At 53.5% G+C, this 26,724-nt stretch overlaps 1 protein-coding gene across 1 annotated transcript in view; it reads left to right on the top strand.

Annotated features, from left to right (window-relative positions):
- The first annotated feature begins 3,091 nt into the window (after positions 1-3,091).
- The window catches only part of Ptgfrn (prostaglandin F2 receptor inhibitor), a 42,633-nt gene continuing 19,000 nt past the window's right edge, over positions 3,092-26,724 (top strand). Inside the window, exons 1-3 of the mRNA XM_042692260.1 lie at positions 3,092-3,165; positions 21,707-22,081; positions 23,853-24,311. Coding sequence (XP_042548194.1) covers positions 3,117-3,165; positions 21,707-22,081; positions 23,853-24,311 — 883 coding nt within the window. The 5' untranslated portion in view covers positions 3,092-3,116. The remainder of the gene's footprint in view (positions 3,166-21,706; positions 22,082-23,852; positions 24,312-26,724) is intronic.

The following is a 26,724-nucleotide window of genomic DNA, read 5'->3' as shown; positions in this document are numbered from 1 at the left end:
TTGCAAGTATAACTTTTAATTAAAGCAATGTGGTCTGTCCCAAGCCCTTGTGGTGGTAGAGGTCAATGTCTTTAGAGTTGAAATACCTAGCTAGGGGCAGGGGCAGAGTGAACACACTGAGTCTGGGTGAATCTTACAACAATAAGCAGGTTCATTCATTGAGTAGCTTTTGATATCATGATTCTCAAATACTAGTGTTTATGTCATCCCAGCAGGAACACATGTTTTGGGGGAGAATGTGAAGACCCTTATGGAGCAACACTTACGGGGCAACACTTGCAGACAGATATGCATGATCGAGAGGTAAGATAAAAGCATAGCCCGGCTGAGATATGCAGGTTGCAGTTCCAAGTCAGCCTAGGCAGCCACATCAAATGACTTTTTACCAGAAATTCACTGACAAAAAGCCAGAAGTAAAGTGGTAGAGTACCAGCCTTGAGAAAAAAAAGCCAAAGGAGAGTGCAAGGCTCTGCGTTCTAGCCCCAGCTCCAGGACAAACAAACAACAGAAAGAAGTAATGAAGGGTATTGTTGAGAATCTCTGTGTGTATGGGAGGAAGGGGACCCCACTGGGACCCGTTCCCCTTGGGGTTGAGGTTGAGTCGGATTAGTGAGAATGAGTAGAGGGTGAATCTTCTGGCCTCTAAGCAGGTCTGTACGCTACCAAACTGAAAGTGATCTTCCAGGGCAAAGGTCTCCCTGTGTGGGAGGTTACTCATGCCTCAGATGAATGTGTCTCAATAAAAGCATCTCAGAACCCAGGGTCATAAATGAACAAGCTGTTATAGTTTGCTGCCAATGTTTGGTTTTTTTAGAGCTAGAAACATACTATCTAGCCGGTGCTGGTGGCTCACACCTAGCTATGTAGGAGGCTGAGATCTGAGGATCACAGTTTTCAAAGCCAGCCGGGGGGAAACCAAATCTGAGAGACTCCAAGCTCCAATTAACTAGCCAAAGCTGAAAGTAGAGGTGTGACTCAAGCGGTAGAGCGCTAACCTTGGGTGAAAAGTGCCAAGAGCTTGAGGCCCTGAGTTCAAGCCGGATTTCTGAATACCAATCTCTATAACTCTTCTCTGGGTGATTACCCACCACCAACAGCTATCCACCAAGTCTCACTCTTCTGGCCTTGTCTGGGCAGTCTTGTTTACTTTAACCACTTCACCAGTTCACCATGATGTCTATGGTTGTCAGATGCACCATTAATTGAGGGAGGGACAGAAGCAGAGAAGAGCCCCTTGTCACATTCAGCCCACACCTTCTGTCAATACCCACAAGTACCTGGCAGCTAGAGAACTGCCATTTTTGAGCCTCAGCACTCTGGCAGCCTTTCTGAAGACCCCTCCCTGGATGGACCTCTCCCGGCGTCTGTCATGGCTGACTTTGTCCCCACCACCACACCTTCCACGTCACCGTGCCCAGACTGAATCACCCAAAGGGCACAGGACCTGCCCCGTGACTCACTGTTGTAGTGTCGGTGCCTGGCGTTCATTCTCTGTAGATTCATAGCCAGGGCCTAGTATGCACTGGGAATGTGCCCAGACTTGCATTCATTTGTTAAAAAGCATTTCTAGCAAAAATCTCTGCAGCCACCTGGGGAAACAGGGTGGAGATGCGTCCGTCTCAGAGCCCTTACATTACTAGACAGAGATGGCGCAGGGGCAAGCTGTACTAAGCTGCACCCGACCAAGCACCAAAGTGTGTGGTCCAGACTCTTCTACACATCCTCAGTCAGTCCAGTGCTGGTGGCTCAGGAGACTGAGATATGAGGATCCTGGTTTGAAGCCAACTGGGGCAGAAAATGGTTGAGAGTCTTAATCTGTTAACTACCAAAAAACCCATTTCTTTAACGATAGATTTGGAATTGTAGCTCAGGCAGTAAAGCTCAAGGTTCTATTAATAAATTAAAAATGTAAACTTATCCAGGCGCAGGTGGCTCATGCCTGTAATCCTGGCTACTCAGAAGGCTGAGATCTGAGGACAGCGGTTCAAAGCCAGCCTGGTTAGAAATTTTCTTTTGGGGGGGTGGTCTGGTCGTGGAGCCTAAACTCTGGGCCTGGGCACTGTCCCTCAGCTCTTCAGCTCAAGGCTAGCACTCTACCACTTGAGCCACAGCGCCACTTCCGGCTTTTTTCTTTTTGCTTATGTGGTACTGAGGAATCGAATCCAGGGCCTCAGGCATGCAAGGAAAGCGCTCTACCACTGAGCCATCTTCCCAGCCCTTGTGAGACTCTTATCTCTGAATAACTACCCCAAACCCGGAATGGCACTGTGGTTCAAAGCGGTGGAGCGTTAGCTTTGAGTGAAGCAGCTCAGGGACAGCGCCCAGTCCCTGAATTCAAGCCCCACCACCGGCTCACACACGAGAGTGCAAACCGTGTGCAGGGCCACAGCTGTGTGCTGTGTCTATGTGTGTATAGCTGTGTGATCAGCACCCCAGCACCCTACAGAGGGCGAAGGTGGGACACAAGGGCATCCCACCCAGCCTGCAGACGCCTGGGTCCCCCGCGACGGGGTTGGGGGACAGCAGAGGCCCGGGGGTCCCGCCGCGGGAGACCCACGCGGTGGAATTTCCAGGCCCAACTTTTAAAGGTCGGCGGAAAGTTTTCCGGTGGGCGGGGCAGGGGGGGGTGGGCTCCGCGGCTTCGCCTCCCCTTTAAGCAGACTCTGGCTCCGCCCCCGTTACCTGGGGGGGCGGGGCCGGCGGGGGCGGGGCCGGGGAAGTTTGTGTTTGCGGCCGGCGGCGCGCGGGGCGGCGGCGCGGGCGGGTGCGCGGGGCGGGCGGGCGCGCGGACGGGCGCGCGGGCGGGCGAGCGCCGCGGTGCTGCCCGGCGCTTCGGTAGCGGCGCGGGGCGTCCGGAGCGGCGGGCTCCGGGGCTCCCGGCTGGCGGGTGGCGGGCGGCGGGAGGGGCGGCCGCTGCCCGGGGCTTCCTGGCCGGCGGGGAGCGCGGGGCGGGCGCGTGGCCGGGCGGAGGGGCGCTGACTCTGGAGCTGGAGGCGGCGGCGGCGGCGGCGGGGGAGGCCGGCGGGGAGGAGGCCGGCGAGGAGGAGGCGGAGGCCGGCCCGGAGGACGGCGGGGAGGAGGCGGAGGCCGGGCGGCGGCGCTCCCGCCCCGCGAGCATGGGGCGTCCGGCGCCGAGGCCGCTGCTGCTGGCGCTCCTGTGGCTGGGTGAGTGCGCGCGGGCCCGGGGCTGGGGGGACCCGGGGGGATCGGGGGCGCGGCCCGGGGCTGGGGGAACCCGGGGGGATCGGGGGCGCGGCCCGGGGCTGGGGGGACCCGGGGGGACCGGGGGGCGCGGCCCGGGGCCGGGGGGACCCGGGGGGACCGGGGGGCGCGGCCCGGGGCCGGGGGGACCCGGGGGGACCGGGGGTGCGGCCCGAGGAGCGTCGGGGGGCGCGGCCGGGAAGCTGGGGGTACCGGGGGGCGCGGCCGGGGAGGGGCGGCGGGCGGCCCCGGAGACCGATGGACCCGGCCGGCAGGGGCGCCCGGACCCCTGGGCGCCCCGGGTGGCGGTGCTGCCCGGCCGGGCCTGGGCCTCGCACGTGCCGGGGCCCCGCGCCCCGCGCCGCCGTCGCGCCCTACCTGTTGGCCCGCGGGCGCCGGGCTGCCTTCGAACCCGCGCCCCCTCCCCGTCCAACTTCCCCGGACGAAGGTCACGCGCGGCCCCGGGCGCCGCGCCCGCGCACAAAGGCCGGGGCCCGGCCGCGCCAACTTTCTCTACCTGTCCCCGCTCGGGCCTCCGCACCCCAGGAGCCTTCTGGATGCGCGCCCCGCGCCGCGTGCCGGGGCCCGGGCAGTGGGGGCCCGGGGATCGGGGGCCGGGGAGGGGGGAGCCGGTCCCGCGCCCGCACGGGGCAGCCGGGGTCCGCCGCCGCCCCGGGTCCCCGGGCTCCCAGCAGCCCCTCCCCCCGCCCCCGGGAAGGCCTGGAGCCTTCCACCCGCCCTCCCGCATCCCCCCCCCCCCCCCCACCCCGGGCGCGGGTGGGGACACGGAGGCCGGCCGCCCAGCCTGCTGGCGGTCACTTGCGGGGAGGACTCCCCGAAAGTGCTCTGTCCACAAAACACCACCAGTTTCTGGAGAGCGGGTGGGGGAGGAGAGGGTGAGCTGGGGGGGGGGGTTGGGAGGGGGCAGGCCCAGCCTGGAGGGTCGCCCGGACCCCACAAGTCCTGGGTTCCCCCCTCTGGTGCAACAAACAAAAAGACTCCCCAAACTGGGCGCCGGCGGCTCACCCCTGTCATCCTAGCTACGCAGGAGGCTGGGGTCTGGGGATGGTGGTTCAAAGCGAGTCCCAGCAGACAAATCTGAGAGACTTCCAGTTAACCACCAAAGAAGCTGGAGGTGGAGGTATGGTCCCAGGATAGAGGCCTAGCTGAGCAGTCAAAGCCTGGGTAGAGCAGGTGGAGGTGTGGTCCCAGGATAGGGCCCTAGCTTAGAAGGTGAAAGCCCAGGAAGAGCAGGTGGAGGTGTGGTCACATGTTAGAGCCTAGCTGAGCACGTCAAAGCTAGGGTAGAGCAGAAGGGTCTTGAGTGCTAGTTCCAGCACTGTCAGGTGTGTGTGTGCATGCGTGTGTGCGAGTGCATGCGTGCACACACATACACAAAACAACAAAGAAGCTGGAAGATTCTGGTTCTGTGTGTCTACGAGGGGGAGGGGAACAGGAATTTTCTGAGTCACCTGCCAAGGATGGTATGAATGATAGGAGTAGCAGCCCCGGCTCTGTCCCCCGACTCTGTGCGCCCTGGGCCCTCTGCCTGTTTCTCTCTGCTCTGATTTGGAAGGCGGGGTCACAGGTGGTGTCCTACAGCTTCTGTTACCCCCAGCTTGGTCCCTCTCCTCTGTGGCTTCCCTGCACCCATGGCAGAGGAGCCCTGGTCCCAACCATCCCTTACACAAATCTTGTCTTGGGGGGCAGAGGTGGTGCTGGTGTGGAGCTTGAACTCAGGGCTTGTGCTTGCACTTGGCTTTTTCCCTCAAGGCTGGCACTCCACCCCTTGAACTATATACCTCCATGTCTGCCTTTTTGCTGGTTAATTGGAGAGAAGAGGCTCAAGGACTTTTCTACCTAGGCTGGCTTTGAATAGCTAGGATTACAGGAGTGAACCCAGCCCAGCCCTCGAAGGCCATTCTAGAATCCCCACAGAGTCCACAAAAGTTACTGGGAATCCCAGGCAAAAGCCTGCCAGACACAAACCAAGTGCAGGTAATGAGGAGGAGGGGCCGAGGGCAAGGAGGAGGATTCATTTGGACTTGGGGCCAGGGCTCCTTCTGTGGAAGAGATGACATTGGAGCTGAGCCTCAAGAATCACTAGAAATTGGAGAGGAGGGGTGTGGGGAGGGGCGCTGTGGGGATCCACCTAGAATGTGGCTCAGAAATGGCCCTGGGGCCCATGGATGATGGGAGGAGGACAATGGGGAGCACCTGCAGGGGCTTGGGCACATCGTGGAGGCTTTGTGCCAGGTGTGGGCTCTGTTGGATCTTTGGGAGAGCCTGTTTCCTGCCCTGGACACGAGAGCCCCGGAGCTGGGCCACTTGGCCTCCATCGCTGTTTTAGTCGATGACTAGTAGGTTTGAAACACACAGTGGGTATCTGATAAGCTTTGGCTGACTTAAATTCATATACATTATCGTCACGTCCTTTGGAGTTGTCTTGCGCCTGTCCTAGGGCTTTAACTCAGGGTCTGGGTGCAGTTACAATGCTTCGCTTCTGGCTTTCTGGTGGTTAATTGGAGATTCGAGTCCCATGACTTTCCCACCCCTGCTGGCTCTGAACTGTGATCCTCCTGTCTCAGCTTCCTGAGTAACTGGGGAGCTGCTGGTTCCAGGCTGTTAGGGGCCCCCCGCTGTCAGGCTGTCAGATCCTTTCCACTGTGGGAAATGGGTGGGGTGGGGTTAACGTGGCAGGCTGGAGGGTGTGTCTGAGGGAGGAGGTTGTGTGTCTGAGGGAGGCTGGAAGGCCTGGAGAGGTTGTGGAGAAGGATTTACATATTCTCTTTATCTCTTTAATTTTTTTTTTTTTGAAATCCATTGAAATCATTTTTAAGTGACAAAAGCATTCCCTGCGCATTTTAAAATTCAAATGCTACGGAAGGGTATTACATTAATGAGGTAGGCTGAGCGGAGCTAACAAGTAAGACTCAATAGTGGTTGCTACAATGTGCCTTTGAGAAAGGGTGCCTGGGGGTCTGTCCTCCAGCCCCAGATCTTGGGGGACAGCTAGCACTCTGGCAGTGTGAAAGGATATAAGAGAGAAAAAAAAATAAAAAAACAAGGCCCTGTTCCTTTAGAGGTGGCATTCAGAGCCTTGTGCATGCTAGGCAAGGGCTCTGCCATCAGGCCATACCCCTGTCACTATTCTTAGTCGTCAGAACTCCCCCTCCTTCCTCTCCCCATTTCCCTCCCCCTCTTCTCACTCCCTCTGCTTCTCTCTCTGCTCCTCCTCCTCCTTCCCTTTCTTCCCCCCCCCCCCTCTTCTCCCATCCAGGGGCTTAAACTCAGGGGCCTCATAGCCTCTGCTTAATTGCTCAGGACTGCCCCTCTACCACTTGATCTATGCCCCCAGCCTGGCTTTTTGCTGATTAATTGGGCTTTTCAATCCAGGCTAGCTTTGGCCTTGTATCCTCTGGATCTCAGCCTCCTGAGTAGCTAGGATTACAGGCCTGAGTGACGGGCACCCGCTCCTCCTTATACCTTGTAGGCACAGAGTACCTGTAGCACCAAATGCCAGGCTCTTAATGTGCTTTCTGTCCCCTGTCCGTCCTCACACACCTGTCACTGACCTGTCATCTGGCACTGGCATTTTCTCCTTATCGATGAGGAAACCGATGTCCAGGAAGTCTAAGTAACTTTGTCTAATCTACCGATCTTTGTGGCAGGGCTGGGATTTGATCTCAGGACTCCGAGAAGGAGAACATTGACCAATTGGCCGTCACTGTAATCTTGCGTTGGGTGGGTATTTGGCTGAAATCAGATTGCCATTTGCTAGCCAAAGTGTGCTTACAGACAGGAAGGAGCATCTGGGGGTGAAGTGGGCAGGCAGTGGTGGCAGCCCCAGAGATGCCCCAGCCCGCCACCCCAGGCCGGTCCCTATGCCTGCCTGAGGAGAGACGCAGGAGGCAGCCTCAGGAGGAGGAGGCAGCCTCAGGAGGAGGCCTGCGGGAGGAATCCCAGGAACCGGCCAGCAGCTTCGGCAGTCTTTGAAGCATGGAGGCCTTCAGAGATTTCTTGGCACTCATTTTAGCCTTGTTAACAGAATTCCTGTATCTGCCAAGCTGATTAATGCCTGCCCTGGCTCTAATTATTCTTATTAGCCTGCTGCCTAGAGCCCTGGTTGTGGGGATCACGGCTGACCAGGCGTCGGGCTGGGCGCATTTACGTGGGCATTCCGTTGTTGGGTGAATTGTCTAGCTGATCCTGCTCCCTCCCCATTGCATCTATGTGTTTATAGTGGGGTTACATCTGGCCATGGGAAATCAGGTGTGGGCTCTCTGGGGGGCATCTGCACCCCACATTATCCAGGGGGCAGGAGGGTGCTCAGGTACCCGTGGCCGTTCCGTTTAACTGCATTGGTTTGCTAGAGACAGCTGCGAAGCCATCCGACTTTGCTTGGGAAAATAATGCAGCGGCAAAAATTCTCCATAGTTTATCTTGTGGAAAAGGCGAATACTGCCGTTGGCAGAGTCAGTGGGTTTTTTTGTCTCAATATTTGTCTCCATACTAAGTGTCGTGTGCATGTGCGTGCGTGTGCGTGTGTGTATGTGTGTGTGTGTGTGTGTGTGTGTGTGTGTGCATGCACCTGTACTGGAGCTTGAACTTGGCCTGGCAATACTCCTTTAGCTTTTTCCACTGACGCTGTACCATGTGAGCCACACCTCCACTTCTGGCTTTTTGCTGGTTCATTGGAGACAGGAGTCTTGGGAATTTGTCCAGGCTGACTTCATACCTCGGTCCTCAGAGCTCAGCCTGAATGGTGGGGTGATCCATTCGTGTGAGCCATCAGTGGCTGTTCTTTCTCCCTTTTATGTAGAATTTATTTTGTGCTTTTAGGGTGACTCATTTTCCAGGCTTTACAACCCTGTGAGGGAGCTTCTCGCTCACTTGACAAGTGAGGAAACTGAGGCAAGGTAAACTCACAGAAGGCAACAGTGTAAGTGTTAGGGATTCAAACCTAGACAGACCCCCCTGGCGTTCAATCCTGGCACCTTCTCCAGACTGTTCTGTCTTTCTGTGCTGATTCAGATCATTCTGAGTCAAAATGTTTCTTTGCACACCTGGAATGGAGTTGCTACAAGTAGCTTAAATGTGGTAACATTTGTTGCTTGCTTCTTAAGTCAGGAGACTTGGATTCCAGCCCTAAGTGTGACATGCAGTGCGTCCTTCACAGCTGTGGCTGAGCAGCTCTTAGCTGGGCGGCTAGTCCCAGGGGGCCTCGCTCCCATCTCCAGAATCCCCTGAGTCCCCTGCCCCCTGCCCATCTGGCTTCTGGTTGATCCTGGTTTTCCTGGTTTCTCGCCTGTGTTTGTAGCCTGCGCCCCGGCTGCCCCTCACCTCCCTGGCGTCTCTGTACCACCAGGCTGGGGCTGGGTGGTGGCCTGGCTTCGGCCATTTCCACTGCTGGGGTCTTCCACAGGGGCCCTCTGGGTGGGTGGGTGGGAGGCAATCTCACCACTAGGCTCCCTGGCCTTTCCCCCATGGAGGCTTCTGGGCCACCCAGGCCTTACCTGCTATTTCTTTTTCTTACTACTTTTTAAATTCACAAGCTTTGATTGAGGATATGGAACCGAGGGGATGCAGGAATAGAGTAAGCACATCTCAGAAATGCGACTTGTGCTCTCGAAGGTCTTTACCCCTCAGGGCTGGTGGATGCCAGGCAGGCTTCCCGCCCAGACCCCAGGCTGCACAGAAAGAGCCCTAGGGCACATTCCGCACGTACACACCACAGCCACTTTGGATTTTACACACTTCCTGATGGTGGTTGACACCTCCATTCTGTGATCTTGACTTGGTTAAGCAATGTCTTAATCTGGGCCTGTGACCCTAGCTACTCGGGAAGCTGAGACCTGAGGATCGCCGTCCAAAGCCAGCCAGGCCAGACAAATCCAAGGGACTTGTATCTCCAATTAAAAGCAAAAAGCAGAAAGTGAAGCTGTGGATCAAGTTGGTAGAGCCCCAGCTTTGAGCAAAAATTCTAAGAAACAAATGCCCAGGCCTTGGGTTCAAGTCCCAATATCAGCAGAAGGGTTAAAAAAAAAAATGTGTTCAGGTTTTGGAAGTAACCTCCTTCTTCCTGGTCTATCAGGGGTAAGTTGAGAATGGTGCTGGATACCAGCTGGACTGGGAAGAAACATCTAGAAGAAACATCTCCATGATGTTTATAGGAAGCTGGAGTTATAGGCATGAATCAGTGCCCCGCTTGCATGCAGATACTTTGAAGCTTGTTAGGAGCCTCTAGGAGTGAGTTGCGGGCTGTTTTTAAGTCAGTGGTTGCCTTGCGCTATGTCAGAGCTGCAGGGGTGGGCATCAGTGCCATTGTCCCTGTTGCCTGTAGCAAAATGGCCTCCACCGACCTGGGGTCTGAGTTGGCTTATGTCGCAGTGAGGAAATAAAAAGAAAAACCATTTTTGGCACTGCTCTGTGCGTTTCCATTTTCTGAAAGCTGGCACCTCTGCATGTTTTCTTATTTATTAGAAGACATTATAGCCGTCATCTTGAGTCAAGAAACCTAGAGAGTCAGCTGCAAGCCGGGTGCACAGGCATATGGGTGCAAGCCGGTGCGGTTGTGACCCTCGAAGATTGAAATCACTCTCGGCAGAGGGGCATTCCTGTTTTTCCTTGCGTCTTACCTTGGAGACTGTCACACATGTGACACTGAGAGAGCATGAAGGAATTAGGAAATGGAGTCCAGAATAAAACCAGTTGTAGCTGAGCCGCAGAATGGATCTTAGCTGTCCTGGAAGGATGGAGTGAATGAGCCATTGCATCCCTGTTGGAGCTGTAGACATGCAATGGAGACCAGGGGCTGATACTAGAGGGAAGATCCATAGAGCCTGTGATCTAGTGAGTTGAGATCCAGGAGTAGGAAAGGCATCTCAGGTAGGAAAGGACCAGTTTGGCTGTTTCAAGTCTCTCTTGGCAAGTTCCGTTTGGGGTTAGCTGATGATGTAGGCTGGCCAGGTAAGTATCTTGAGCTTGGGGGGCTATGGTTTTTAGTTCAGGGGAAGAGGGAGCAAAGGCATCCTGAGAAGTGCAAGCCTCAGACAGGTCTGGTGTAGTCTCCAGTGTGCCAAATGAAGGTGATAAGTCAGGTTGTAATCCTATTTCTGGTTGGAGGAAAACAGCTCAAGTAACAATTATGGAGGCTCTGAGGACTAGCACTGATAAGAGACCCAGGTGTCTTCTGGGAAGGGCGGGGGCCTACCTGCAGTGCCGTGGGGCCATGGGGCAGCCTGTGTACTCATGTGCTGTGTTCACCCGAATCCCGCTTTAATAACCCATTTGTCCCCCTGACATGTTTCATTAACAATGTCAGCGTGGAGCCCAGCCTAGTGGCTCATGCCTGTCATCCTAGCTATTCAGAAGGCAGAGATCTGAGGATCGGGGTTTGAAGCCAGCTCCGACAGGAGGCTCCTATCTCTAATGAACCAGCCAAAAGCTGATAATTGAGGCATGGCTCAAGTGGTAGAGCTCCACCTTGAAGAGAAAAAGGTAAGGAAGAACTCAGGCCCCAGTACCGCCTGGCAACTGTGTGTGTGTGTGAGAGACATAGCACTCGGGGGTCCCCTGACTGCCCCTCCACCCGCTCCTCCCGTGGCGGTGGTGCAGCTCTCTGCTCCAGATGGCTTCTGTTCCCTTCCTGACTTCATGCTGATGTGCACTGGGCAGAGAACCAGACTTCTGCAGTCCTGGTACAGCGTCAAGTGCCTGTGGCAGGGAGGGACAGGGGGTTGTCCTGCTGGCTCATTATCACTGTCACTGCTATCTGTCCAGTGCCTCTGTGTGTGTGTGTGTGTGTGTGTGTGTGTGTGTGTGTGTGTGTGTGTGTGTGTGCTGGTTTGGGAGCTTGAACTCAGTGCTTTTGTGTTTTTGCTCAGCTTATTCTATCAAGACTGGTGTAGTGCCACTTGAGCCAAAACTCACTTCCAGCTTTTGACTGGTGAATTGGAGATAGTCTCCAGCACTTCTCTGTCCAGGCTGGCTTCAAACCTTGATCCTCTGATCTCAGTCTCCTCAGCTGGGATGACAGGCCTGAGCTCCTGGGCCTGGCTAGAGCTGATCTCTGGTCTGTGCTTTGTTTCATATTTGCCCCGCACGGATCCTTTCATGCTCTGTGACGCCGTGGCCCAAGAACTTTCTCGAAAATGTTTTAATGAGGGAATGTTTCTGACATTAATGAGACCAAGCAATTCCTGATGTCCTAACTATATGACAGCCTAAAGGTCAATGCTGAGTCTAAAACTCCAGACGCTTTTTGAGATAGATTGGTCACATCATTACATCACCTGGCTGTAGCTGGGAAAGGTGGTTGTGATTGGGGAGCCCCGCGCCCCTTCCAGGGGCTCCCTGATAATGAAGGGAACAGACAGACAAGTTTGGGGTACGCCGAGGTGAGCCGACCCTCAGCAGGGGCTTCCCTGCTCTTCAGTGGTTTTGGAGATGAACTCAGGACTTTGTGCTTGTCCAGCTACTTAGGCCATGTTCTCTAACCCTTCCCTCCCTTTCTCCCTCCCTCTCCCCCTTCCCACTCTTGTTCTAATGGTTCTAATAGGGAGTTTTCCTTGTGACATTTCCACACAGGAGTGCAGGGTATGGGGTCCCCTTCCCCCTTCCTAAACTGATTCCAGCAGATTTCATTGTTCTGTTTTCACACTTGCAGATAAACTAAGGCCCCTACAGTCATCCCTTTTGTTAGCCCTCCCAGCTCTGGCCACGCCCCCCTCCCGCCCCCAAATCTAGGCCTAGTTTTCTTTCTTCCCTTTTTCAGAAAGATTACTTTTCAGTGTGTATTAATCATGCCAATGAGCTTTTAGCTCCTTTTTCAGAGAGGGTCTCCTACTTTTGCCCAAGCCCACCTTGGATCCCGACCCTCGGATCTCCTCCTTCCATGCAGCTGGGACCACAGACACCCACCACCACACTCAGCTTAGTTTGAGATAGGGTCTTGCTGACTTTTTTCTGGGCTGGCCTTGAACTGAGATCCTCCTGTCTCTGGCTCCTGGGGTATGTTGGCGTTCAGTGAATGCCCCCTGAGAGGAGGGTGGGGTTGCCAGTTCCAGAGAGGGGCTGAGATGGGAGAGAATGCCATGTCATCTTGTTTAATGGTATGCCTTCTCTGAAAAGCACGGGGATTCTCCATTTCCTTTGTTTACTTGCTGCCTAAAAAGTCTCATCCTGGAAGCAGAGGTGTGGCTCAGGGTGGACCAGCCCTGATAAAAGCAGGTCAAGGGGGCAAAGCCCCAGTTTGAGTCCCTGTACTGGTGCTTGCACTCTGGTTCTCTCTCTCTCTCTCTCTCTCTCTCCCTCTCTCTCTCTCTCCCTCTCTCCCCCCTCTGCCCTGCCCCCAGCCCTGCTTCAAAGTGTCCACCACGAGTCCTTTCTTCAGATGAGCAGTGACAGGTGTCTGGCAGGCCGGTGTGTTTGGTGTGCGGGCAGTGGGGCACAGCCAGACTGCCCAGCCAGACGTGAGGTGTTGACCCCTCTCTTCCAGGGCTGCCACTGGCTGGCTCTTACGAGGCCTGGATAGAACCTACACCACTCCACATCTGGCAGGGTCTGCAGATGTGAGAGGCAGGTGTGTTGGGGAGAGGGCTGGGCAAGGCAAAGAAGAGTGGAGCACAGGCATAGGAGACTGAAGACTGGACGGAGGGAGAGGCGGGAAGGGAAGTGCTGCCGGCTGCTCTCTGCCCTGGCCCCAGCCTGTCCACCTGCATGTGTCATTCTCCGTAACTAACCAGAGGATTGGTGTCCTATAGAAGCCAACAGGCGGCCCTGGCCGGGCTGAAAATGGTTGAGGGTGGAACAGTTGTTCATTATATACAACGCACATAATCCTCATCAGTGCCCGGTCATAGGACTTGAACTCAGGGCCTGGGCACTGTCCCTGAGCTTTCTTGCCCAAGGCTAGCATTCTACCACTTTTGAGTCACAGTGCCACTTCTGGTTTTTGAGTGGTATGTTGGAGATGAGAGTCTCACACAGACTTTCCTGCCCAGGCTGATTTCAAACCACAGTCCTCAGATCTCAGCCTCCTGAGTAGCTAGGATTACAGACATGAGCTACAGTACCTGGCCAGACAGACATCTTTAAAGCATCTCCCATTGATTGGGTTCTTTTTTGGTTATTTTTCAGGACAGATTGCCTTCATGTGGTTTTTGCATCTTTTATAAAAGTATTATCATTTGATCAGATAACTTTTCAGAAGGTCAGTCTCCTGTTTTTGTCCTTCGGAGATTGAGGTGTGTGTGTGTGTGTGTGTGTGTGTGTGTGTGTGTATGTTTTCAGTCCTGAGCTTGAACTCAGGGTCTAGGCGCTGTCCTTAGCTCTTAAGGCTGGTGCTTTACCCCTTGAGCCACAGCTCTAGTTCCAGCTTTTCTCTGGTTCATTGGATATCAGAGTCTCACAAGCTTTCCTGCCCAGGCTTTATTTGAACCGCGATTCTTTGATCTCAGCCTCTGGAGTAGCTGGAATGAAGGGTATGAGCCACTAGCACCCTGTTACCCAGCCATTTTTTACAGGCCCAGTTTGCCTAGTGACCCAGCAGGAATCCTTCCAGAATCCTTGCGTGCGAGCAGGGGCCTGCAGCCCTAGCCAGTGCCTGTCTGTGGTTGCTTACACCCTTTCTATCATCCTGGGGTCCACCAACACCTGGACATCTTTCGAGAAGGTCACAGATCTCCACTCACCGCCCCCCCCGCCCCCCCCCCCCCCCCCCCCGCCCTGGCCCGTGACTTCAATGCACATCCTGCGCTGGCTGTGACTTGTTGACCACGCACATTGGTGTCTTTTCCTCTGTCACACTGGTATGTTCCTGCCCTGCCAGCCCTGGTGCCCACCTGGGGAGACTGAGCCTTTTCATTACTCCAGGAAAGGCGCCAGAAGTTTGAGCTTCTCTGTGTTCATTCCCAGCTCACCTGGTGACAGGAACGCCATCTGGAGATCCATAGTCCTGAGTCTCCTTTAAAGATTCCATAAGAGTCGGCACAGGTGGCTCATACCTGTCATCCCAGCTACTTAGGAGGTGGAGATCTGAGGATCATAGTTCAAAGTCAGCCTAGGCTGGAAGGTCCATAAGACTCGTACCTCCCATGAACCATTAGGAAACCGGAAGTAGAGTGCTAGCCTTGAGCCAAAAAGCTCAGGGACAGCAGCCAGACCCTGAATTCAAGCCCCAGTCCTAGCAGTGGAAGGAAGGGAGGGGGAAGGGAAGGGAAGGGAAGGAAGGAAGGAAGGAAGGAAGGATGGAAGGAAGGAGGGAAGGAAGGACAGAAGGAAGGAAAGCACCTAGAGGCTGCAGGCAGGGCCCTCCGGGAACCTGTGTGTTCAGGAATGCTGATACCCATCTTACAAATGGTCAGATTAGGAAGGTTGGTTGTTTGTTGCCTGGCAGCTATGGGCGGAGCACTGTGTAGTGAGGAAACAGTTGCAAGAATGCTTTATAGATAGGCTGCAGGGCTCTGCAGGGCTTGACTTAGAATAATGTTAGCAATGTTTGAGAACTAAAGACTATTTCCCTGGGGCTGGGAAGGTGGCTCAGTGGTAGAGTGCTTGCCTAGCATTCATGAGGCCCTGGGTTTGATTCCTCAGCATCACATAAGCAGAAAAAGCCAGAAGTGACGCTGTGGCTCAAGTGGTAGAGTGTTAGCCTTGAGCTGAAGAGCTGAGGGACAGTGCCCAGGCCCAGAGTTCAGGCCCCAGGACCAACAAAACAAAAAAACAAACTATTTCCCATGGCTCTTAAAAGGAGGTGGAAAGAGAGTTTGATTTTGATGTGTGTGCATGGATTTGTGTGTGTGTGTGTGTGTGTGTGTGTGTGTGCGCGCGCACACGCACGTGCATGCATGTGCATAACCCTAGTACTGGGGCTTGAACTCAAGGCTTTAGGCTCTTGCTTAATTTTTTTGTGTTCAAGGCTGGTTCTTTACCACCTGTGCCACACCCCTACTTCTGGCTTTTTGCTGGTTCACTGGAGATTAGAGTCTTTTGGGTTTGTCTGCCTGGGCTGGCTTTGAACTTGGATCCTCAGACTCAACCTCCTGAATAGCAAGGATTACAGGCATGAGCCTCTGGGGCCTGGCTTTAGCTGAGATGTCTTCCTTCCTTCCTTCCTTCCTTCCTTCCTTCCTTCCTTCCTTCCTTCCTTCCTTCCTTCCTTCCTTCCTTCCTTCCTTCCTTCCTTCCTTCCTTCCTTCCTTCCTTCCTTCTGTAGTCTTAAGTAAAGAAATTTAAGAATAGGGGTTAGACAGCACTGGGCTGGCAGCTGGAGGGCTCTGAGTCTTCGTCTGTGAGGGCTGACCTGAGCTGACAGCTCTCGCAAGGTACAGGTGCTGGGGTTGGGGTCACCACTGCGCAGATGTGAAGTACACTTGCTTTGTGCTGCATGCACAGGCTTGAGAGACAGAGACACACTCAATTCTTGTCTCTGTGTTGTTCAGCTCAAGGCTGGCGCTCTACCATGTGAGCCACAGCGCCACTTCTAGTTTTCTAGTGATTATTGGAGATAAGAGTCTCAAGGACTTTCCTGCCTGGGCTGGCTTTGTACTGTGATCCTCAGATCTCAGCCTCCTGAGTAGCTAGGATGACAGGCATGCGCCACCAGTGCCTGGCTAGTACTTTTGCTTTAAGTTGATAAAGAAATGGTTTGGCCAGGCATGGTGATATAGGCTTGGGAGGCTGAGGCAGGAGGATTGTGAGTTGAAGGCCAGTCTTGAGATGTAGTAAGACTACATCTCAAGGCCAGTCTTGAGACATGGTAAGACTATGTCTCAAGACTCTGTGTCAAAAAAAAAAAGTGTTTTACACATAAAGTTTCTTATATTTAACTCTTGAAAACAAAAGAGGTCATGATTTAAAGTTGTTACTTGTAAAAGTCATTTTAATGGTGAGCTGTAGTAGCATTACTTGGCTTTGGAAGTATTTGGGGCTTTTAATTTGAAATACTAGGAGAACTTGGAAAACTCAAGGAGGAATTTTATTCTTTTTCCCTCTGTTATCAACTGTTTAAAAGGTTTTGACAAAAATTGGCGCTGGGTGGCTCTGTAGATATCCTTTTCGATTTGAGAACAGCCATATGCTTTATTTCTTACAAGTTATATTTATTTTTAAGTATCATTTGCTGTTATTTAACAATATTAAAAGAAGTCTGTACTAAATACCAGATTGCTGGTTACTAGTTGGAATTTCTGTTGCAGAAACGGAAAATCTTGACTTGCTCGGGTGTGAGGACAGGCAGGCCTGCCCACAGAACCCTTGGGTGTGTGTCTTGCATTAGAATTTGATCTTTCAGGTCAGGTGCCTGTGGCTCACACCTGTAATCCTGGATACTCAGGAAGCTGAGATTTGAGGAGCATGCTTAGAACAAGCCCAAACTGACCAATCTGATAGAGTTTTATCTCCAATTGACTAGCAAAAGTCTAGAAATAGAGGCATAGCTCAAGTGGTAAAGCACCATCCTTGGACGAAAAAGCCACGTGAGATTGAGGCCCTGAGTTCAAGCCCCAGTAGAGGCACAAAACAAAAATCCCTCAAGTTTTTAGGAGATCACTTTGCAGGGAGTGGAAAGGTGGGAAGGCTCTGGGCTGCTCTGGTGCGCAGGGGAGAGGCAGAGACCTGGACAGGGGTGGCTGGAGGCCATTACAGATGCTCAGCAGACATTGAGGAATCTCAATCAGTGGAATGACATTGGATTTGCTTTTTTTTTTTTTTTGTCAGTAGTGGGGTTTGAACTCTGGGCCTGGGCGCTGTCCCTCATTTCTTCAGCTCAAGGCCAGTGCTCTACCACTTGAGTCACAGCACCACTTCTGTTTTTTTTAAGTGGTTAATTGGAGATAAGAGTCTCACAGGGACTTTCCTCCCTGTGGTGGCTTTGAACTGTGATCCTCATCTCAGCCTCCTAAGTAGCTAGAATTACAGGCGTGAGCCACTGGTGTGCACTAGGCTTGAATTTATCTCTTAAAAGGTGCTTGAAGGTGGGCACTGGAGACCCATTCCTAGAATCCCAGCTGCTTGTGGGAGGCTGAGAATGGGAGGATTGTGGGCAGAACCCCTCGCTCAGTGCGTGGCACACACCCATCATCCCATGCTACGTGGAAGGGTGAGATTACGAAGATTATGGTTTCAGGCCAACCCAGATAGAAACAGTGCACAGGACTTTCCCTCTATGGAGCGAGGCTGGGTGCGGTGAGAGGAGGCCCACAGGGGTGAGCAGTGAGACCCCCGCCACATGTCAGGAATCTGGGCTACAGGGGGGCTCAGTAGGGTCGTGCCAGCATAGCAAGCATGAGGCCCTGAGTTCAAACCCCAGCACTGCCAAAAGAGACAGAGGATTTTGGCAGCCATGTGGGAGAAGGATTGGAGAATCAAGAGAATGAGTTGGACTCATTTCCAAGCTGCAGTTCCCAGAAATACGGAAGAAACCTCCCACAGTCTCCAAGCCTGTCCAGCCTGTTCCTTCTGTGCCATTCTTGGTGCTTGAACTCAGGGCCTAGGCGCTGTCCTGAGCTTTTTTCACTCAAGGCTAGCACTCTACTGCTTGAGCAATAGTTCTACTTCTGGTCTTTTGGGTGGATAGTTGGAGGTAAGAGTCTCACAGACTTTTCTGCCCAGGCTGGCTTTGAACTAGGATTCTCAAATCTTAGCCTCCTGAGTAGTTAGGATGACAGGTGTGAGCCATCAGTACCTTGCTCAAGCTAATTTTTTGGCAAGGAAAAGGAACCGATAAAGCTTACATCTCTGGAAATTGCTTTCTCTATAAACCTTGCCCAGGAAGCAAGGTAACGGGTTATGGTGGAGTTTCTTCTAGGATGGCTGCAGATCCATGCAGATTCTCACCAGGCACTGTCAGGAATGCTCATTTGTGCTGACCACACCCCTGGGGGCGTGGCCACCGGCACTGTCTCCACACCCCAGACATGGAGGATTAGGGGCCCAGTGGCCTCCCAGAGCTCCACTGTGATGCTTAGCTCTGAAGGAGCTCATAGGTGGATTTTCAACTATCTGGTTAATGGGGGAAACAAACCCTTTGCTTCCTGTTTGGAGCAGTGGTGATGACTGTGCCACACAGTTGGCCAGTGCTGGGCAGAAAGGTGTTGTTTTCATAGTTTGGAGTTGCTAGTCGGGGAAAGGAGCTTAGACATCTTAGTGAAGGGGGGCAGAATTGCAAGAAACTGAAGAGGCCAGTGAGAGAGAGAGAGAGAGAGAGAGTGTGTGTGTTTGCACATGTCTGTGTATCTGTGTGAAAGTAATAGCCAGGCCTGGAGGTGGGGGGGATGGGGGTAGAGGGTGTCGGTCCAGGGCCTCTGGTGCAATCAATCATCAGCTCACTTCTGCAATGCAGGCCTGGTCTAGGCCTCTTTTCTTTTTTCCCCTCCCTCCCTCCCTTCCTCTTGTGTGCGCGTGCTGGTCCTGAGGCTTTCACTCAGAGCCTGGGTGCTGTTCATTAGCTTTTTTGCTCAGGCTGGCACTCTAGGACTTGAACCATGACTCCACTTCTAGCTTTTTGGTGGTTCATTGGAGAGAAGAGTCTCACTGACTTTCCTGCCTGGGCGATCCTCAGATCTCAGACTCCTGAGTTGCTAGGATGACAGGTGTGAGCCACCACACCTGGCCAGGCCTGTTTAGATGGATGGCTTCCTCCTGTGGTCAGGCCTGAGGGCTGCCTGGGTGCGGCTTTAGAGTAACTTGTCTTCCTTGTACCTAGTACCCCTTCTCCCCCCAACAGAAGTGATAAGCTTCAGCTAAAGAGAACAGACATGGAATGTCCGTGGTTTCGGCCCTGGCTCCCGTTCTTGTGACTGGAGCTGCAGCGTCAGCCCCTCTGAGGGGCGGCTGTCTTGGTCAGGCTGTGAACTTGGTGGGGGTAGGGGTGAGGAGTTGCGGTTATCACTGTAAGGTCCGCCCCTGGATGGCAAGCAGACTCCACCCTCCTCGCAGCAAAGTCTCCACCCAGTACCTGCGTTACCTAGGCAACTGGGACACCTGGAAGACATCACATCTGCATCTGCTGAGGTCACATCTGAATTTGATGTGGCCACACCTTTCCCCGCCCATACCATACATAAGGCCTAGCCCAGGCCCAGATGCTCTCTTGCTCTTCTTTTCTAGCTCTCTCTGCTCTCTCTCTGCTCTAGCTCTTTCCTCTCTCTTTCCCAGCCACGTGGAGTGCCAACCTTGCCTGGTCCCAGCAGGTCTACTGAATAAACCTACCTCTCACCTGAATACCACGTGCGTACTGGTGCAGTTCTTACTCGGCAACCTCTTTTTAAAAACCTAACAATCACTTGGCAGCCCAGTTGCCTTAGAAAGTAGTGTGTTCCAGAACTCTTAAGTCCTCCCGTAATCAGAGGGAGATGCGTGATGGTAGTTCTTCTCAGCTACCTACTTTAAAAAATACGTACATATTTTTGAGATGGGGTCTCACTGCATTGCCTGGTCTAGCCGTGGATTCCTAGGCTCAGGTGATCTCTCTCAGCCTTCCATACGGCTGGGAGGACAGATGTGGGACATTTTATTTCTTTACCTATTTTCTTGGGCTAGGGATGGAACCCAGGGTCTGGCACATGCAAGGCCAGGGCTGTTGCGCTGAGCCACACTGCCAATCCGGCTTTTGTTCATTAATTGGACATAGTCTCCTGGATTCTTCTGCTCAGGCGGACTTCAGACCATGATCCTCTAGATCTCTGCTTTGTATAGTGCTAGGATTACTGGCATGAGCCCCAGTGCCTGATGTCAACCCCCTGCCCAAGGTGCTAGGTTGTCACCCTGATCTGACATGGGCATAGCTTTGATTATTTAACAAAATACTCCCTCATCGAACAGTGTTTCTCCCTTGCTAAGCACTGTGCACTGTAATGGTTTCTGTTCATTTAAAACTCCATCTTCAAACCACACCTGTCCGCTCACAACCACCATCAGTTCATGACACAACCCACAAATGGGCAGCAGCGGGATTTGAGACCCCAGAGAGCCTTGTGCAGGAGCCAGCACAGCACAACCAGACAGCCCAGCACAGACAGCCATGGCGCTCGGGGTTCCCAAGTTCCTGTTACCTTATTGTCTGTGTGCCCTGCTCTTCCGATCCTCTCCTGGTGTGTGTCTGGGTCTAGTTACTCCCCGCCCCCTTTAAGTGTGTGTGAGTGTGTGTGTGTGTGTGTGTGTGTTACTAGAACTTGAACTCTGGGCCTCTTACTCTTGCTTGGCTTTTTTGCTTCTAACTGGTGCTTTCCCACTTGAGCCACATTTCTACTTCGGGCTTTTTGCTGGTTAATTAATTGGAGATAAGAGTCTCATGGACTTTCCTGCCTGGGCTGGCTTTGAACATGATCCTCAGATCTCAGCCTTCTGAGTAGCTAGGATTTCAGGCTTGAGCCTCAGTGCCTTCTAAGGGACTCACAGCTCCTTTGTACAACTACTTAATGATAATAAAAATACAATGTAAATTAAAAATGTGCATGGTGCCATTCCCCAAGGACCCTGCTGTCAGGGTCTGTAATACACACACACACACACACACACACACACACACATACACGTGTGTGTGTGTGTGTGTGTGTGTGTGTGCAGGGGACAGCAGACCCCCAACCCCCTGTCCATCTGTCCCAAAGCCCAAAACCACCGCAGCCCCCCTTCCTGCGTGGCTTCTCATCTGCGCTCCGAATTTAGATTAGGGTGAAAAGTGGAGAGAAGGAAATGAGCCAGAAAATAGAAAATTAATACTTGGTAGAATTGTCATATTTCAAAATTAATTTACAGGCGATGTCAGACAACCGGAGTTAAATCATGATATCAGCAGGCCATTCTAGGACTTAAAATATTGGCATCCATCACTGTAAATGGGGTCCTGGGAGCTGGGGGAGCGATCTCTAGGGAGGAGGCCAGTGCAAGGTGGGCGGGAATGTAAATACTTGATTAGCTAAATTGTGCTACATCATATTGAGTGATAATGGTATGTGAAATGGTAATGGGATGGACTGAATTATTTGGGTTTACGGTTAGCCTACTTTTCATGTGTGTGAATGTGGGTACACGCACTTGTTGGTACTGAGGCTTGAACTCGGTGGGGGAGGGGGCTTTCATTCTTGCTTGGCTCTTGCTTTCACTCAAGATGGGGGTGCTCAACCACTTGAGCTATAGCTCCACTTCTGGTTTTTGCTTGTTAATTGGAGATAAGAGTTTCATGAACTTGCCTGCCAAGGCTGGCTTTGAACAAGGATCCTAATGTCAGCCTCCTAATGAGCTGGGATGACCAGTGTGATCTACCAGCCTGGGATGTGCTTAACTACCTCTAGAACTTGATCTTCGTGGCCAGTGCTGGAGAGCTGGCTGTGGAGGTACCGATTCCTGCGCCATCTGCTTGCTCACCCTCTTGTGGAGCCCCGTTTATCCCAGAGACTCGTACGCCACCATCTGCCCTGTGACCAAACATTTCTGGTTGCCTCCTTCACTCCGGGGGAGATTTCTCCAGGATTAAGCACCTGCCTCTCATCTCCTGTCCTTACAGCTGTGTGTCGAGGTCGAGTGGTACAAGTCCCCGCGGGGGCCCTGGTCCGAGTGGTGGGCACTGAGCTGGTCATCCCCTGCAACGTCAGCGACTATGATGGCCCCAGTGAGCAGAACTTTGACTGGAGCTTCTCGTCCCCTGGCGGCAGCGGCGGCTTCGTGGAGCTGGCCAGCACGTGGGAGGCGGGCTTCCCCGCACAGCCCTACCGGGAGCGGCTGCGGACTGGCCAGGTGGTGCTGAGGAGGACGGCCAACGACGCTGTGGAGCTGCACATCAAGAACGTCCAGCCATCAGACCAGGGCCTGTACAAGTGTTCCACGCCCAGCACGGACGCCACAGTCCAGGGCAACTATGAGGACACGGTGCAGGTTAAAGGTAGGCTGGCACCGCTGCCACTGGCCGTGTGCCGCACCCGGCTCAGGCAGCGTGCTTCACGCCTGTCTGTGATCCCAGCTCCTGGGGAGGCTGAGATCTGGAGATCGCACTTCAGAACAGCGCAGGCAGAAAAGTTGCCAAAACGTTCATCTCCATTTCACCAGCAAAGAGCTGGAAGTGGAGGTGCAGCCCGAGTGGTAGAGCACAAGCCTAGAGCAGAAAGAGCTAAGGAACAATGCCCAGACCCTGAGTTCAAGCCCCAGATGCTGGCAGGGAAAGAAGGTGAGCCAACTGACCTCCAGCCGCCCTTCCTCTTCCCTGCGGGTGATGGGGCTCCTGGCCCACGAGATGCAGGCAGTGTAGGACCCTGCCAGCAGTGCAGTGCCCCAGCCAGGTGGCTGGCACCCGGCCCAATGACTGGCACTGCCATTTGTCAGCTCTATGGTGGTGGGCGTGTTCCGTACCCCAGCTTCCTCCTCTTCTCAGAGGTGTGGGGACTGGCGAGGTAACCCTGGCCAGGACCGAGAGCAGTGCCATCCCATCACTGGCTAGTGGCAGGAAATTGTTGTCCCACAGTAGCATCAGAGTTGATAGGAATAGCTGATCCTGCACGGTTCACCTCCTGTGACCTTCACAGCTTAAATACCTGTCACCCTGGAAGTTGTGAGTCTTCTGTAGAAAGAACTATTTGCTCACCCCGAGTTCGTTGACCTGACTGCAGTTTAAAGCTTCTTGCAGGTTAACTGGAGATAAGAGCCTTTCAGACTCCCCTGCCCAGGTGGCTTTGGAGCCTTGGTCCTCAGTTCTTGGCCTCCTGAGCAACCAGGATTACTGGGATGAGCCGCGGCATGCACCGAGCCTCCTCTTGTCTTTTATGGTTTTTGTGCTCCAAGTAGATTTGCTCCCACATTCAGTCTCTGACTCCAGTGAAGAGGATAGGATAGGATAATTTACACACAAAAGAAATGAAAGAACATACGTAATTACTTGCCTCAAATCACCCAGCTAATTAGTAAATGAGCAAGAACAAACCATTTTAATTTGAGGCTCTCAACATAGAAACGATATTATTATTATTTTATATTAATCCTGCATTTCTCCTTGCCTTTGCTTGTTCCCATGAAGATTTGGATTGGAATAGAGATAGCCATGATTAAATTATGCTATGGAAGATAGCATTGATTGAGCAGTGATTGGAGAAGGCGCTACACCTCAGATACGATTCCCTCCATAAAGTTCCAGCCATGTGCATGAGAAACTATGAATTAAAGCCTTCATACATTAAATATACCTCACCCATTACGTCTTCCTTATTCCTGTAGGAAATCCTCAGTGATTTTTGTTTGTATGCTCTGTGCCAGTCCTGGGGCTTGAACCCAGGGGCAGGGTGCTTTCCTTAGCTCCTCTGCCCAAAGCTGACACTCTCCACTTGAGCCACAGCTCTGTCTCTGGCTTTTTTTTTGCTGGTGAGAGAGAAGACTCTGGATTTTTCTGCCTGGGCTGGCTTTGTACTATTCAGATCTCTGCCTCTAGAGTAACTGGGATTAAGGTGCTAGCTACCACTCCCTGGCTTTTCTTTTTCCTTCTTTCCCTTCTGGGAGTAGGAAATAGCAGCCTTGTCCCTAGCCCAGGACTAGAATCCTCTGGTCCTTAAGGGCCTGGGGTCTTACACACAGGTGCTGTGCAGGGTCTAGTATGCAAGTGCTGGTACAGGGTTTTGCATATGGGTGCTGTGCAGGGTCCCTCACCGGCCCACCCCCTCTCTCCACAGTGCTGGCTGACGCCCTGAGGGTGGGCCCCACGGAGCGGCCCGCGCCCAGCTTGAGCCTGCGGGAGGGAGAGCCCGTGGAGCTGCGGTGCGCGGCCTCCTCGTCCCCGACCCCAGCGCCTGAGGCCTCACCTTCGCCCGCGCCCGTGCCGCCCGCGCCGCACACGCACCTGGCGCTGCGCTGGGAGCTGCGGCGCGGGCCCGAGCGCCGGACAGTGCTGGCGCTCACGCACCTGGGCCGGCTGCGCGCGGGCCCCGGCTACGAGCAGCGGTACCGCGTGGGCGCCGTGCGCCTGGGCACCGACGGCGCCGACGGCTTCCGCCTGGCGCTGGACCCCGCGCTGGCCGCCGACCAGGGCGCCTACTGGTGTGTGGTGGGCGAGTGGATCGCCGAGCGTGGCGCCTGGCAGGAGATCCAGGAAAAGGCGGTGGAGGTGGCGGCCGTGGTGATTCGGCCCACAGGTGAGTGGGGGCGGGGCCCGCGGGGCTGTGTGCGCGCTTGTGCAGGGACAGGCTGCCCTCCTGAGCACGTGTGTGTGCGTGCATGTGTGTGGACAGTCTGCCCTCCTGTGCACGTGTGTGCGTGCATGTGCGTGGACAGGCTGCCCTCCTGTGCACATGTGTGTGCATGTGTGGACAGGCAGCTCTCCTGTGCACATATGTGTGCGTGCATGTGCACGGACAGGCTGCCCTCCTGTGCACATGTGTGTGCGTGCATGCGTGTGGACAGGCTGCCCTCTGCACATGTGTGCCTGTGTGGACAGGCTGTCCCCCTGTGCATTTGTTGTGAGTGCATGTGTGGACAGGCTGCCCTCTGCACATGTGTATGTGCATGTGCTGACAGGCTGCCCTCCTGTGCACATGTGTGCATATGTGGACAGGCTGTCCTCCTGTGCACATGTATGCATGGTGCATGTGTGGACAGGCCATCCTCCTGTGCACGTGTGTGCGTGCATGTGTGGACAGGCTGCCTTCCTGTGCATGTGTGTGTGTGCGTGTGTATATGTGGACAGGCTGCTCTCCTGTGCACATATGTGTGTGTGCATATGTGGAAAGGCCATCCTCCTGTGCACGTGTGTGTGCGTGAATGTGTGGACAGGCTGCTCTCCTGTGCACATGTGTGTGCATGCATGTGTGAACAGGTTGCCCTCCTGTGCATGTGTGTGCATACCTGTGACCCACCTCTGCTGCCTATGTGTTGCAGCTTTCTGGTGAGGTTGGGAGCAGTGTGGGGAGGGGCACATTTGTTTAAAGCTGTGATCTATCGAGTTTTTTGTGTGTGCGCGCACATGTGTGTGCATGTGTGTGTGCATGCATGTACCAGTACTGAGACTTGATCTCAGGGCTTTATGCTCTTGACTGACTTCTTCCCTCAAGGCTGTTGCTCTACTACTTGAGCCACAACCCACCTTCCAGCCTTTTGCTGATTAATTGGAGATAAAAGAGTCTTTCAGATTTCTCTGCCTAGGCTGGCTCAGACCCACGATCCTCAGATCTCAACCTCTTGAATAGCTAGGACTACGGGGCCTCAAGATTATGGAATCTGGCTAAGTTTGTTATATTTTTATACATAAGTAAGAGTCTTGCTGGGTTTCCTAGGCTGGGCTGGAACTTGTGCTCTTTCTACCTCAGCTTCTTGATTAGCTGGTATTACCAGCATGAGGCTCAAGGCCCAGCCTGCTGATGTTTATTTTTTTGTGTGTCATGGGACCTTTTTAACAGTCTTTAGAAGCTAATAGATCCTTTCTCTGAATTAATGTGTCTTTTAATTTATAAAAGACAACACTACAAGTTGACAGTGGAAAACAATTTTATTGAACTACTTGTCAAAATATTTTCAAGACGAATTTGTTCTGTGGTAATGCTGTCCCTCTTTATTAACACCAGTCGCTGGAGTGGATGGCAGCTCACTGCTGTGAGCTGTGGGTGGCCAGGCGCGTCAGCCCTGTCTCCTGACACCTGTGGCGGCTGTCTTACCACTCTGGGGTGGTGGCCAAGTCCTCCGGGGACCATCGTACCACAAGGGTTTGTTTTCATTCACAGTGGGGAAAAATGGGATAGGTTAGGGAAAGTTAATCGAGGTGATCATGCAGCCATTTTTCTCCGGAGCCATCTTTTACCCTGTGACCACAAGCATGGTATGCAGGGCGGTCCAGGAGATAGGAGCTGCCTCAGCTGCTCATTGCTAAATGCTCTGAACCACTTTCAAAAGATACCCCAAAGCCAGGCACCTATGCTCACCCCTCTCACCCCAGCTAACTCAGGAAACAGAGATTTGAGGATCGCAGTTCAAAAGTCCATGAGACTCTTACCTTCAATGAACCACCAAAAAGCTGGAAGTGGAGCTGTGGCTCAAGTGGTAGAGTGCCAACCTGGAGTAAAAAAGCTGAGGACAGCGCTCAGGCCCTCAGTTCAACCCCTATTACACACACACACACACACACACACACACACACACACACACACACACACACACAATGTTCCCCAATTGTTCCCCCAATGTTCCCCAAATTACTATTACTTTTGAAGGGATGGAGGAGGAGGAACTTGGCAAATGTGTGGAGTAGGATGGGGTGGAAGAGGATGCTGGACTTCTCTGTGTGCTCTTGTGCCCACCACGAAGCGCTTCAGCCTCAAGGTGATGCTGACCTTGTCCCCACAGCAGCTCAGAAGCCAGTTGTGGCCATGACAGATACCCAAGACTTTGCGTTGGGCCTTTTGTGACCTGAGCAGCAGACCCCTATCCCTTCGCTTCCTGGGGACACAGGAAGAGTGACTTTGGCTAGATGGCCAGGGCTGGGCCTCCCCTGGGACTGTTCATCCACTGATCACTTGGAGAGCACGCTGTCGGCTGCTTTTCCACTCCCATTACAGA

The sequence above is a fragment of the Dipodomys spectabilis genome, unplaced genomic scaffold (genome assembly GCF_019054845.1).
Source record: "Dipodomys spectabilis isolate Male_0828 unplaced genomic scaffold, ASM1905484v1 ptg000148l, whole genome shotgun sequence".
In the NCBI taxonomy this organism is placed as follows: Eukaryota; Metazoa; Chordata; class Mammalia; order Rodentia; family Heteromyidae; genus Dipodomys; species Dipodomys spectabilis.
This window is presented reverse-complemented; position numbering and strand designations above follow the sequence as displayed.